At 36.3% G+C, this 15,010-nt stretch overlaps 1 protein-coding gene across 4 annotated transcripts in view; it reads left to right on the top strand.

Annotated features, from left to right (window-relative positions):
• The first annotated feature begins 1,287 nt into the window (after positions 1-1,287).
• LOC127852223 (uncharacterized) overlaps positions 1,288-15,010 on the top strand; it is a 56,957-nt gene continuing 43,234 nt past the window's right edge. Inside the window, exons 1-12 of one of the 4 annotated variants that reach the window (XM_052386107.1) lie at positions 1,288-1,396; positions 5,305-5,510; positions 5,839-6,048; positions 7,507-7,656; positions 8,018-8,137; positions 8,751-8,939; positions 9,433-9,654; positions 10,897-11,052; positions 12,065-12,187; positions 12,741-12,932; positions 13,224-13,445; positions 14,792-14,947. In XM_052386107.1, coding sequence (XP_052242067.1) covers positions 5,369-5,510; positions 5,839-6,048; positions 7,507-7,656; positions 8,018-8,137; positions 8,751-8,939; positions 9,433-9,654; positions 10,897-11,052; positions 12,065-12,187; positions 12,741-12,932; positions 13,224-13,445; positions 14,792-14,947 — 1,882 coding nt within the window. In that variant the 5' untranslated portion in view covers positions 1,288-1,396; positions 5,305-5,368. The remainder of the gene's footprint in view (positions 1,397-5,304; positions 5,511-5,838; positions 6,049-7,506; positions 7,657-8,017; positions 8,138-8,750; positions 8,940-9,432; positions 9,655-10,896; positions 11,053-12,064; positions 12,188-12,740; positions 12,933-13,223; positions 13,446-14,791; positions 14,948-15,010) is intronic. The other 3 variants (XM_052386108.1, XM_052386110.1, XM_052386109.1) reach the window with 3 other exon arrangements.

Genomic DNA, 15,010 nt, shown 5'->3' on the forward strand with positions numbered 1-15,010 from the left:
CGTGATCCTGCACCCTGGTTTCATTAATATTATTTGGTGGACCGGCTCTAGAGCGCTGGACAACAAAATACGGTGTGGCCATATAACTTGTTATTTAGAATGGTGCGATATGGTAAATGACCGCAATGAAAGGACTGTAACACTGTTGCAAACGTTTATTTATTTATTTATTTATTTATTTAATAAATTTTATTTATTTATTTATTTTAATTTTTTTATTTATTTTTATTTATTTATTTATTTCTTATTGTGATTATTTATTTATTTATTTATTTTTAGTTATTATTACGGTTGATTGAGTGTATATTAAGAAGCCAATAATCATATTATATTGCATGGTCTTTCGTATAGTTCAATCTATAGCGTCCGCTAAATATACGATTTTGTATCTCTGTTATACATTGAATAAATATGTAGCGCTCGTTAAATTTGTAAATGTTTACTTGTTGTATGCCATTTTTATTAATTATAATCCATATATACGAACTGGTATTGTTTTTTTTACACATCGAGTCTTTCATGTGTAAAATAGACATAAATATAGACATGGAAGTCAGCTCGATATAACACATTTGATATTTAGCGGCCATCTACAACATGCAATTGGCAACATTGAAGATTCCGCTGAGTTTATCAAAAGCAAGCTTAGTCCGGGCTCAAATGTCTTTTGAATTTTTAAATCTCGCCGGACAGGTACGCGCCATGTGTTCCACTCTTATGGACTTACATTTGCAACGAGTTGTAAGATTTTATCATTACTTTAAACGCAGATAAAGCGTTGATCAATCAAAAACTAGAATACAAAATGAGAAAATACAAACGACAAAAAGGTTAAATTCAACTGCAAATACTTTTCTGCTGTACACCAAAAACTTCTCCATATACACAACACATGCGCTCTGTCGGGAAAACTCCATTGTCCGTGCAGATTTGTTCAAATAACACAAATACACAAATTTTGTTCTCCAACAAAAACGAGTAAACGTGTCGTTAACTTGCTCTTTCTAAATTTAATTTAATTATAAAATATATAATTGATGAAACCATATAAATACTGTTTAATAATTTTATTTAACATACACGAATCATAATCATATGTAGTTTTTAATGTTAATTTTTAATTCGTTTATACCGGTACTCGCTATAACGCTACTACCTGACAAAACAGCCGAGGGGTGTTCAATACAAATCGCGGCGACTACTTGCGTTTTTGTCTTACAGATGGAGCCCAATTCACCAGCTCTCCCCACACCACATCTCTGCACGTGAACACGGACGACAAGATGAATCTCTGGACGATTTCCGCCCAGTGCGAAACTTCGTGGGACTGTTCAGAGTGGTGTATCAAAAAATGTGGATATTACTCGGTCTTGCCATCGAATTGCGACGATTGTCTGTAAGTATAAGATAACACATTTCGATCGCTCGGTCCACCAAGTTGAGTGACCTAAAGATAAGATGATAAGATCAAATCGCTGAAGGTACTGCAGTTATTCGCTCTTTGTATCTATTTAGTATTACAGTCACAGGACATGAAGTCCGACTTTTTAACGTAGGCCAAACGAACGGCCACGAAAACTCCAATCACCAATGGAATTTACTTTAATTGTTTACAGTGGTGAGATTTTGCACAAAAAAAACATCGAGGAAGAATATTACATTCATTTACAATCTCTCATAATTTCTTACCGGATTCCCCCCCCCCCATCCCTCCCGTCAGCAATATTTTTTTACGAGCGTACCATCGTCTGCAATGTATTAGTCGAAAATTGACGTATGTTTTCTATAGTTTCCATTAGTTAATACGTTCTCATCGTGTGCATTAATTCCGATTTAAAATTTCCATAATAAAATACTACATGTACTGAATTGCACGTCTATATTTAGTTACAGCACCTGGTCTGTTGCAGCACCCACGATTTTTATGCGTGGAACTTGACAGACGACGTCGAAAATTTCGCTCTCTTATAAAAAAACACTTTCTTTTTAGATGCGTACGAAGGGACTTAAATCAGAAAACACATATGGCTATAGGAAATCGAAATATACATGTACTGCAATTTAATTGCTACTGCGTAGATTCCTTAAAGGTTATTTTTTCACAACTGTCTCGCCATAAGGATTCAATTGCTCACAATTTGCTTTTAATTTTTCATAAGTAACTATATGTTTACAATTAAAAGATGTGATGATGATGCCCGACATTGTCGTTAATGTTTTGTATTAATTACCGTTTTATATCACGTAAATGGTAAAACTGTAATTATTTGTTAAAGAATCTGCGGTAAACGCTTACTTCGTTGACGACTTCAATCAAAAATAATACTAATAGTCGTCAGTTAACCCCGCCCTCATAAGCATTTTCGGAACCAATTGGACGGCGAAAATAACAGTTTATCGACTAGAAAGTAACATGAGGATTTCTAGTTACGCATCAGTGTCAGCACACATGAATCTGTAATGTGGCTTGAATATTCGATAAGTTCGTCATGCTATCTCTTATCAGTGGTTTATCTATTACCCCATGGGGCGTTTATGGCGATTACGCGTTGAAAAAGGTACATAGTGCTCCTTTAAAGTGTGTGTGTATTTCATAAGTTTATTTACAGGTCATCGCTGAGACTTCACGACTACATTATTTGCAGACTTGCCCATGTGACCTTTCAGGGAAACATATTTAAGTTTGAGCCAAAGTAGGTCAAATTTACCTCGGCTACCCGTGTATTCGCCAACGAAATAATCTTGATCCAAATAGATCAGTGCACGGTGGCCAATGAGACCTTAATGAGCACTGGTAGACAATTTAAAGAAAATTCATGTCTGATTTCATTTAAAAGAAAAAGGTTACTCCGATAAGGGAGTGCTGACAATTAAAAAAAGACCTTCTTCCCGCTCCTCGCGCGCTGCGCCGATTTTATGGCCTCTTTTGACGCCACAAGCTGTCGTCCCAAAACCCAGAACGGTTTCCCTAGCACGTTGAGCGTACTAAGTACCGCCGTCCTTGGATACTTTTATTATCTTCATAGGGCTACCCCCTCGAAATCCTGGCCTGTATCAATGCCCAAGGTATGCCCCGCCCGTCCTCTACGCTGCCACCTCCTCTGCTACCATCCCTCTTCCGGGACGGTATGTAGTGAAACCACTATGGACTACGGACAATTACCATTCCGCTTGGCGATCTTCCAAGCTGGGAATCAGCGAAGTCAGTGGGAGAGGACATCCGGGTCGAGGGATGACGGTACTCGCTCATCCCGCCAGCAGAATTTCCCTTATCTGACCTTCTTCAGACAATGTAGTGAAACCACTATCCACCTACGGACAACTACCATTGCGCTTGGCTATTCTTCGTAGTCTTCAAGAAAATCTTCTGCGGGTGACTCTCGCCCCGGTCGCGACGTGCACGCTCCAGCTGCTGACCGAGCTCTTTTAAACTATGGAAAACTATTACAGTTATAGAGTAACCTTGATTTCTTTTACGTTTTCAACTTTAATCGCCAGCTTACAGATTCAAACGCCATTGGCGATTTTGTCGATCGGAAGCGCTAAAATATAATCTCCTGACTTTGAAATAAAGTTAGAAAAACGTTTTAAACATTTAGTTTAAAAATATTTAAATTGTTGTTGTTGTTGTTTTTGTCATTTGTCATTTGCATATTCACCGCATGAAATGTGTGTTATTAATTGAACGTGTATTCAAAATACGTACATTTTCGTAAATAAAAATGATAATACGAGAGATCCAGCATTTCCGTCCTCTTATTGCTTATTATGAGGTTGTTTTTTTCACCATCGAAATATATGGTATTTTAACATTGGATTAACAAACTTTTTTGTTGACACATTCAAATAATCTTTTAGAGCCGCGATATGCGAAAATGGCTCTTGGCGCGTTTGTTAGCGTAGCTAAAGCCATGTCTGAGCATTTGCGTAGTCTGGTCAGGCGCTGCGCTGTCCGCTATAAATCACGCAAGGTTTCGTGGTCTCATTAGGTATCTTCTGACCTGCTGCGAGATGCGTTCAGTGAACCATAGCTACGCTAGCCGCATATGACATAAGACCAATTTTCGCATGAAGCGGGTATATACAAATGTCTTTGTTTCTTATAAATGGAACATCTTAGCACAATACTTTTCGATAGAAAATTTAAGTCAAACTGTGTTATCTATAGCAAACTGGCAATTTTCGGTAGCCTATTCAGTCTTTCAACGACCTTTAAGGAGAGCTCATTGTGTACACACCGGTCTTACTGACCTGTGTACTAACGCGAAAGGAATTGTGGGTAGCACGTAAAGAGTGAAAAGTGAAAGCGATAGTAGGTCAGGTAATCGTGCTTCTGATAATCGCTATCAGTCGTAATAGAGATTCAAAATCACATTTAAACATAATTAAATAACATTTCTTCAAACAACGTTTTGTTTTAAACACACAATAAAAACTACTTTTCTTTCATTATTAACATTTTCATTCCTACGCAGAACTACTTTGGCGGAAGCATAATTCCTCAAACCAAGGGAATGTGATGCGTCTTAGTATAGAGGTGACAATAATGTAGTGACGTCACCATCTATGTAAAGAATGAAGGAGAGCTGTGTTAGGCGATTATAACGTCATACGCAGTGGACTATTTTCCTGGCAAACTGAATATATATTGTTCAACGGTCAAGAGTTAACATGCAAACACATTTTGACTGTCATAAGACTTGGGCTAAACCAGAAAGCGAAATTCTCTGTAACATCAAATAACATTATTGTAAAATATTACACGAATTTTGCTTAAAAAGGCCAATTGACATGAACGTACAAATCTTAAATGAAACGTTTATTCGAATAATACATCACTCTGTGTTTTGTGGATAAAAATGGAGGCGATACGGCGCTGGTAAGGGGATGCCGTTATATTAAAAATCGATATTTGATGTATTGATCGCGTTCTTATTTGATCCTTTGATTGACAGCTGACAAGTGATACGTTGAATGCGCAACCAGTTATCTGGTTTACCTATAAGATACAGAGGGTTTACGTTTAAGCGTTTAACTTTTTGTCCGGTTAAGAATCGATTCTTTGAGAAGAACTCGTCTTTTTACTTAACCAATAACTTCAATGTTTTTAAATGTTATAGTTAAACAGCGGCATGCATTTAAAACACGGTTGAAAGAATGTTTTCTGTTAATTTTGTATTTTGTACTTTTGTGTATGTGCCTCTACAGTTGAGTCATTTGTTTCTAATAACACCTTAGAATGTTAACGAACTTCTTGTTTCAACCAGCTCGTCTGTATTTCTATGTCCCGTTTATACATTACAGAACGCCAGTCATTATAGACCCGAATCCAGACATTACAGACCCGCAACAACCTACAGACCAAATAATGCATGCGGTACAGCGCCGCAGTTCTGATATAAGTTACGGACCGTGTACGTACCTGTGCTCTCAGTCTCAGACTTGCACCGCCACTGTGACTTGCAACTCTTGCTCTATCAGCGATACTTACGGCATGTTTGAATTAATCGGTGAGCAACTTTTGTGTGTGTGTGTGTGTGTTTCTAGCTCTACAACGCCCTATATCATACGACCCATGCTCCGTCGGCAATGTATGCTTTAATAACACTCCTTTTTCTTAAACAAAATGTATGTAAGATAATACTCAATTTCCAAAATGTTTTCCTTAGCGTAGTGTTTTCTGCAGTGCTCTTTTTAAACGATAGTGATCTTTTATTTAATTTATTGTTGCAATATATATTTTTTGCGTTTGTATCCATTTTCAAAATTCAATACTTTGCAACAAGGTTTTAACAGACGTGAACGCATGACCTACGTTTATTTTGTTTTCTACGTCAGATAACACCGTGTACAAAAAAAGTTGCAGCACGCCCTTGTGCACAAGTTGCAACGCATACAACGCATGCCCAAATGCTGGAAATTATAAATACACTGTGAGTTGCAGCGCAACAAACGACAACGGTTACGCTAGCTTCTCGTCAGACACTGCAACAGGAACGTACACGCTCACATTCGTAGATGACATTGATCCGCCCTTCACATATAGCGGTAATGATGCTGATTGGTTGATTACACAATTAAATTAGGAATCAGGAAACTGTATATTTGCAATATTTAAACATATATAGAATCTAAATATAAAACATAATGAAGAAACGATATATATATATATTTGTTATGTATACGTATGCTATATGGTATACATTACAAAAATGCTGATGTTGAATTTCTGCGCATGCCGCTTACACACTTGTCAACGATTTACATGCTAAGACTTATGTATATGTACACTTTAAGCTATTTAAGGGGATCTTTTCACGTTTTGGAAAATTGAGAAAATTTATTAACAAAAAGTGGTTTCAGATTCGCAAATTTTCATTGTAGTTATGATATCTGTGAGGAAGCAGTAATACTGAACATTTACCATGCCCTATAATATGCATTATATGCATCTTTTGACGATTTAAAAACCTGAAAATTGTAATGTGTCGCAACGCGAAACGATTGTATAATTTGAAGAGTTCAGTTGTCGTCGTTATATTTTGTGACACTACGAGGATTGCTTATATAAAGTATAAAATACGTCACTCAGTTTATGAGCAAGGATGGTCGAGTGGTCTAAGCAATAGATTTTTACTCCAGAGGTCAGTGGTTTGAGCCCAATTGAGGGTTACTTTTTTCTTTCTTTTATTTTATTTTCGTTTTTTTTACTGGAGCTTTTTAGATCAATGTCTACATTTATCAGCATAAAGCATTTAATGATAAATTTCAATACATGCCAAAATCTGTGAAAAGGTCCCTTACAAATACAAATAGCAAAATATTGAGAGAAAAAAACACTTCTTATAACGCTTGCCAGAAGCTTAATGTATGGCGCTGAAACTGTTATAAAGTTTCTTTATACATTAGGATGCGTTGTCGGCTATGTCTCGCAATCTTCTTTTAATCAAATACGACAAATACAAGTTGTAAAATGTATAGTTGTTTTATTTTCATGTCGTGGCGTCTAGAATTATGTTGTTCTTGTTTGCACGAATACAACGAAAAGGTTTAAATGTTTCTAACATTGAACCGAATTTTCTTTTAAAAACAAACGTCCGCTCCGGATAAATACTAACTAACGACTTAAAGGGCGCTAAAAGGGGCGGACTATCTTAATCGAGATTTCGCAACCGGGAAAGAGTGGCCTCCCTTAATAATTATTTAATTTTATTAAAATTAGTGAAATGCTTGTTGATGTGCATTGTTATGCTACGATGGTACGTTTTATACATCATTAAATGTTTTTGAAAACCTATGAGCCACATGAAAGTTTCTGTGCTCCTTAAAACCTGTTTAACCCCCATTACTTTGAGCTGACCGTTCCGAAAAAAAAAACATAATAATAAATTATCTTTGCAACCAAATAACAACGTTAGCTGTTGTAAATTAAAATCCAGGAAGTATGAATTGCACATAGAACAGGTGAACTCACAGTCGAACTTAATTATACATTTTATATAATAGCTGGACCAAGTATACAACTTGGACGAAGTATTGCGGGCAATGGCAACCTTGTCAACGCAATCGTGTCCAATCCCGAAGACACCTCGTTAGACAACGACTTTGTGACCTTCTACAGTGCCGATAGTTTCTCGTGGTTATCCCTTGGATCATGTAAGTTGGTCGATCTTTAGACACTCTCTTTCATGGAATTAATAAAGTACCAGCGGATGCTGAAGTCTTTTCTTTTACCGATGGCGTGTCTGGACTTTTAACATTTGGTATCAAATAACTCTTTCTTTCAATATTTATATTAAAAACAATAAATAGATGATCATAATACATGTATTTATATGTATATATTTAAGAAACTTATCTTTTTATAGATTGTGAATTTATTGATCGACGAATACGTGTATTACATGAATTGACTTATTGATTATTAGATCTAAATAGTCAATCATCACTCAATATAAGTTTACCCGATCGTTTCGGCGTTAACCACGAATCAAATGCGTATCGCTTTCTTGATCAGCAAATGGCAATATCCAAGTGACCAGCAGTGTTTCGACCTCTGCGGGTACATACAGTAAAGTGTATTGCGCCCGGAACCGACGCTCCAAGACGACATGTGCGACGTTGAGCATCACAGTGTGTAAGTTCTCATACCGTTTTAATATACATGTATGTAAATTCGCAACTGCTGTCCGCCTTAAATATATTTTAACTTAGGATTTTATATAATAATATTTTCAAAGTCTCGTACAGATCACTCATTTTCCATTTGTTTAGCCAGGTCATATTGTGATTATGTTTGTTGTCTATGATTTTCCGAAGTGCGCATTGTTGTGTTTGTAATGTTCGATGAATGGAAGTAAATGCTTTTACAAAAGCTAGGAAGTATGAAACCATGCATGGAAAAGCACTCTGATCCGCATATTTGTTTAATAATTGTATGATATCTTTGGGTAGGCATTAAATATCATGACATAACCATTCTGTACATATTTGGGCTTGTGAGCTCGAGTACTATATAGAAAATATGATAAATTAAAATTCGCATACAAAATGTTTAAATGTAAATGTGTATTTATTGTTCGAATGAGTGATACATGCATTATGTAAATACACTTTACAAGCATTGTCACTTACTTTATTATAACGAACTGTTAGCAAAAGAACGCGTAATAATAAGGACCGAGTTTCAATAATTATGTATTGATACGAATGGGTTTTACTTAAGTGGACATATCAGTTTGTTCATTTAGATGACAGCTACGTTAGCAACTCACCGGCCATAACGTCCCTGCACGAGAACACAGACGCGCTCAAGAATCTGTGGACTATCACCGCGAAGTGTGACATCTCGTACACGTGCGGAGGATTCACGTGCTCTGCCCAAGAAGACTGTGACTCGTGTACAGTCAGCAATACACAGAACTTCTTCGCAATGAGTGGTACTATTTATCTGCGATATTCAATAACTAGTCTGATTTTAACATGAACAAGTTTAAGGTTATTGTATTGTTTGTTTCTGGTTTAATTATTTTTAAAATTATACATTGAATGCGCATCATTATTTACATGTATTGTATTATAGTGCTTTTTACTATATCCATTTCAGAATCCACATTCCACAAATCTCGTGCGCATGAAATCGAAAATATTAAAACAAAAGTACCGTTTCTGTTTGTCAATATTTACAAATCGTATCCCCAACGTCCATTTATGTTATAAAGCTGTAAAAGCTATATATCGGTTTAACACGCCACCATAATAAAGGTGAAGTTTCTAAGAATATGCTATGCGTAGAAACTGGTTAAATGTTATGGGACAGAAACAATTCATATTTTAATACATCGAACGGAATCTTAAAACTCAAAGATCACGTTCATCGTTGTCGAACAATAACATTTTTGAGTCTTCATTCATTTTCTTACCATTAAACAGGTACTCATACCGTGTACAAAAAAGAATGCCTCACTCCCTTATGCGACACGTGCAGCGTAAGTAATTACTGCGCCAACCAAGGGGAGATCTACACCTACACAGTGTCGTGTGTCCGAACCAACACCTTCGGCTACTCTGGCTTCACTTCTGGAACCGCTACGAAAACGGTCTCCCTGTCGTTTTTCGCTGATGTCAATCCGCCTTTTGCGTACGATTCCAGTAGTAAGTTGACGCTGACATGCATTATCATATTGAACACATTAATACATAAATAAATACATTAATACATAAATATATGATTGAATGAAACCCTGTTCAGTTTACAATTATTGATTATTATTTTTGGTATTTCATGCAATATATTTTATCTTAAAATGTTCTAAATTTATTGCATAAAATATAAATTTATAACCAACATTACCATTAATTTTTGGTTTAAGACCTAAAAAGGCGTTTTTCTTTCATTATTTTTAATAAATAATCGAGAAGATCGAGATACCGTAGCCTAATCCCTTTTCCTTCGTTATCTATAAATAGACTATTTATTTATAGATCTTTGAGCTAGGTTATCTAGAGGCTAACCCCATACCAAATGGTATGATGGTAATACCATTACCTGTCCGTACAGGCTAACTCCGTTAACCTAAGGCCTGTTGAACAGACTAACTCGCATCATATCGGGTGTCAGAAATGGTTCCGGATGCTTATACACCCTTACTAGTTTTTCTGTGTTAAATCTTACCGTTTATTGAGATAAGCAGATGGACAGAATAACATTTGAAAATTCCAAACGATCGTATGCTATATCGTTATAGGCTACGCGCAATAAAAATGTATTTACTATGAGATATTGCAATCTAACCCATATACCCTGAACCGACTTTATAAACGAATTTCTATTTAATATTGACTGTTCGTTCAATGCTGGATAACTACGACCATCTTGGCTTTAAACCATTACACCATTTCACGTATACGTTTAACCGTTTTTATAAATGCTCGTTTGTTATATACTAGTACAATACACGTTGATTGAATCTGTGTTGGGTTGGGGCTTACTACGACCATCTGAACTTTAAACCATTATACAACTAGACGCAAACGTTTAACATTTTGTATAAAGTCTGTGCGTGTTGCGTATATACCATTTTCCATCTAGACGTAAACGTTTAACAGTTTGTATAAAGCCTGTGCATGTTTTGTATATACTAGTATTTATGACCCTCTAAATTTTAAACCATTTTCCAACTAGACGTAAACGTTTAACAGTTTGTATAAAGGCTGTATATAACTAGACGTAAACGTTTAACAGTTTGTAAAAAGTCTGTGCATGTTTTGTATATACGAGTATTTATGACCCTCTCAATTTTAAACCATTTTCCATCTAGACGTAAACGTTTAACAGTTTGTATAAAGGCTATGCTTGTTGCATATATGATTGTATAATGATTGAATGTTGTTTAGTTGGCAACTCCATAAACATTGGCAAAGGCATTCCGGGCACAGGTCAGATGGTCAATAGGATCTTCTCCAATCCGGAGGAGACCACAGATGACAACGATGTACCCGTTTTTTGGCGTAGTTCCGGTGACAACCCTGCGTGGCTAACCGTCGTTCGAGGTAGGCTATGATTTGTTGATAATTGGGCTTCATGTAGTACAGGCGTTCCATATTTCATTTCATTGTGTATTTATCTGTAATGCAAAACATGCGTTCCGTGCTTTCGGTAACATATGTAAAAACATTATCGTTCGGTCTGTGTGACTATGAGTAACAGGTTATAAATAGGATTCGAAACAAAATTAAGTGGATTTCTCGTCTCTAATGCTGAAAACTACCACTAATTATATATAAATGCGACAATAATATTGCCAACACTGATGTTTTATTCGTTAGCTGACGTTCGTGGGATTTAACGATTAAATATCTGCAATTGCAAAACATGTCAAATGATGATTCTTTCTATTTGTATTTATTTAATTGAACATTTGAATTTGGGTCTTTTGAAAACAGATTTAAGCAATTTGAAAAAAAAAAAATCCAATTATATAGCTATTCGACTTTCGGGGAAATGATTGCTATGATGTTATATTCCGAAATTAAAACAGAGAACAAAGACGCTTCCTTTATAGTGTATGCTTGATAGCGGTATCGCGTGCAGCAAGTGCAAAATTGCAAAGGCACCACAACAATATATTCCGTTTAATCGAAATAACTTTTAACTTAAAACCACACGATAAAACGGACGGTATAAATATGTTCTACATAAACATTTACATGCGTTCTTAATAAAGAAGCATCAAATATGGGGTTCAAGCTCCCATAAATCGGTCTACATATTAATCTGATTCAAGACAAACAGGCCTATCTTTCATTCCGATATCCAAGACAAAGACCTAAGTTTTCGTTATGTTTGTTTACGTGTATAATTGTTTAAGCATAACTACGGGTTTTCTGGAATTTGGCAACGTGTCTTCAATAAAGGATCATGTGATGCTTATGATAGCGCTCATTCTGACGCCGCTATCGTTTCATTGTGTTTATATTTAAATCATAAAAACATTCAATGACAGTATTTAGCGTATCAAATCTCGTTTTTAATTTTATTGCTTTACGTTGTTTGTTTTGGCAGCAACTGGTGAAATCAAGGTGACGTCATCATTGACCTCGGAGACTGCTACCTCCATGAGCATTGTCATGTGCGCTGAGAACAGACGTCATCAGACAACGTGCCAAACACTGACTATCCAAATTTGTAAGCGCACTGCATTTATTTAGAATCACACGATAGTCTTGCAACTGATTAAAATAGCCTTTATCTCTACTTCTTATTTTTAATACACGGATTTTACTCGTAATTTGTCAAGACGTGTTATTAATAATGACATGCATTTTAATTTCGCTATTATGCATGTGTTTGTTTAACGACTCATTTTTCATTTGCATCACTTCCAGAACATTTTGAACACCTGTTTTGTTTTGTTTATTTTTGGTTAATAATTGATTGTTAAAAGTTCGTCATTTGCCATATACCGGGTACATATGAAGATTTAAACGTGTCAATTGTTCCTATATTACAACACGGTGACCAGTGTTCAGCAAACGACGTCATTTCACGAGAATACAGACACCCGGACGGGACTGTGTCGGCCACGTGCGAGACCAAGCACGTTTGATTCAATGTTTATACGTGCGTGTAAACGTGCAGTTGTTAAATCTGCACAATAGCAACAGCGTAAGACCGAGGCGGTAAAAAGGTGTTTAACCCAACGATTAGACCAAAGTCTCAAATACTTATTCTGTTTTAGATCACATGTCCATTACGAACAATCCGTCTATCGTTAGTCTGCACGAAAACACTGACATCGATAAGCTGCTTTGGACCATCACGGGCACATGCGACATCTCGTACCAGTGCTTCTCGGTGTACACCTGCGCCCAATCTCACGTCTGCGATAGCTGCGCTGTAACTGACACTTACAACTTCTTCTATGTTGATGGTATTTGTTTAATTATTCAGTTTCTATTGTGGGTTCTTACAGATACAGGCTGTTTGCAATTATTTCGTTTTCGTGTCGTCGCTATTCAAACTGGTAAACGGGTATAACAATGTCCCAAAGTTCTATGACTCTGTGCATGTGTGTTTTTTTACGAATATCATTTTGAAAGGTAAGGCTGAATTTGTATATAAGGAGGGAGAATATTGAATCTTTAAACATCGAAAATCAAGTTCAGCGTTGACGATTAATAACATATGTTGAGTCTTCGTCCATTTCCTTACCACCAAACAGGTACCCATGCAGTGCACAAAAAGGAATGCCTCACTCCCTTATGCGACACGTGCAGCGTAGGTAATTACTGCGCCGACCGAGGGGAGACCTACACCTACACAGTGTCGTGTATCCGAACAAACACCTTCGGCTACTCTGGCTTCACTTCTGGAACCGCTACGAAAACGGTCTCCCTGTCGTTTTTCGCTGATGTCAATCCGCCTTTTGCGTACGATTCCAGTAGTAAGTTGACGCTGACATGCATTATCATATTCAACACATTAATACATAAATAAATACATTAATACATAAATAAATGATTGAATGAAACCCTGTTCTGTTTACAATTATTGATTATTATTTTTGGTTTTTCATACTTTAATATAATTGAACTACAAACAAATCCCCAGTGTTTTTAAAAATTATTAATCTATTCACTATCAGTGTGCAATATATTTAATCTTAAAATGTTCTAAATGTATTGCATAAAATATAAATTTATAACCAATATTTCCATTCTTTATTGGTTTGAGACCTAAAAAGGCGTTTTTCTTTCATTATTTTAAATAAATAATCGAGAAGATCGAGATACCGTAGCCCACGGAGTGTAATCTAGAGTCCGTGCGTAGCCTAATCCCTTTTCCTTCGTTATCTATAAATAGACTATTTATTTATAGATCTTTGAGCTAGGTTATCTAGAAGCTAACCCCATACCAAATGGTATGATGGTAATACCATTGCCTGTCCGTACAGGCTAACTCCGTTAACCTAAGGCCTGTTGAACAGACTAACTCGAGTCATATCGGGTGTCAGAAATGGTTCGGGATGCTTATGCACCCTTACTTGTTTTCTGTGTTAAATCTTACCGTTTATTGAGATAAGCAGATGAACAGAATGACATTTTAAAATTCCAAACGATCGTATGCTATATCGTTATAGGCTACGCGCTATAAAAATGTATTTACTATGAGATATTTGCAATCTTACCCATATACCCTGAACCGACTTTATAAACGAATTTCTATTTAATATTGACTGTTCGTTCAATGCTGGATAACTACGACCATCTGGGCTTTAAACCATTACACCATTTCACGTATACGTTTAACCGTTTTTATAAATGCTCGTGTGTTATATACTAGTACAATACACGTTGATTGAATCTGTGTTGGGTTGGGGCTAACTACGACCATCTGAACTTTAAACCATTATACAACTAGACGCAAACGTTTAACATTTTGTATAAAGTCTGCGCGTGTTGCGTATATACCATTTTCCATCTAGACGTAAACGTTTAACAGTTTGTATAAAGCCTGTGCATGTTTTGTATATACTAGTATTTATGACCCTCTAAATTTTAAACCATTTTCCAACTAGACGTAAACGTTTAACAGTTTGTATAAAGGCTGTATATAACAAGACGTAAACGTTTAACAGTTTGTATAAATTCTGCGCACGTTTTGTATATACGAGTATTTATGACCCTCTCAATTTCAAACCATTTTCCATCTAGACGTAAACGTTTAACAGTTTGTATAAAGGCTGTGCCTGTTGCATATATGATAGTATAATGATTGAATGTTGTTTAGTTGGCAACTCCATAAACATTGGCAAAGGCATTCCGGGCACAGGTCAGATGGTCAATAGGATCTTCTCCAATCCGGAGGAGACCACAGATGACAACGATGTACCCGTTTTTTGGCGTAGTTCCGGTGACAACCCTGCGTGGCTAACCGTCGTTCGAGGTAGGCTGTGATTTGTTGATAATTGTGCTTCATGTGGTATAGGCGTTCCATATTTCATTTCAT

This window comes from Dreissena polymorpha, chromosome 12 (assembly GCF_020536995.1).
Source record: "Dreissena polymorpha isolate Duluth1 chromosome 12, UMN_Dpol_1.0, whole genome shotgun sequence".
Lineage (NCBI taxonomy): Eukaryota > Metazoa > Mollusca > Bivalvia > Myida > Dreissenidae > Dreissena > Dreissena polymorpha.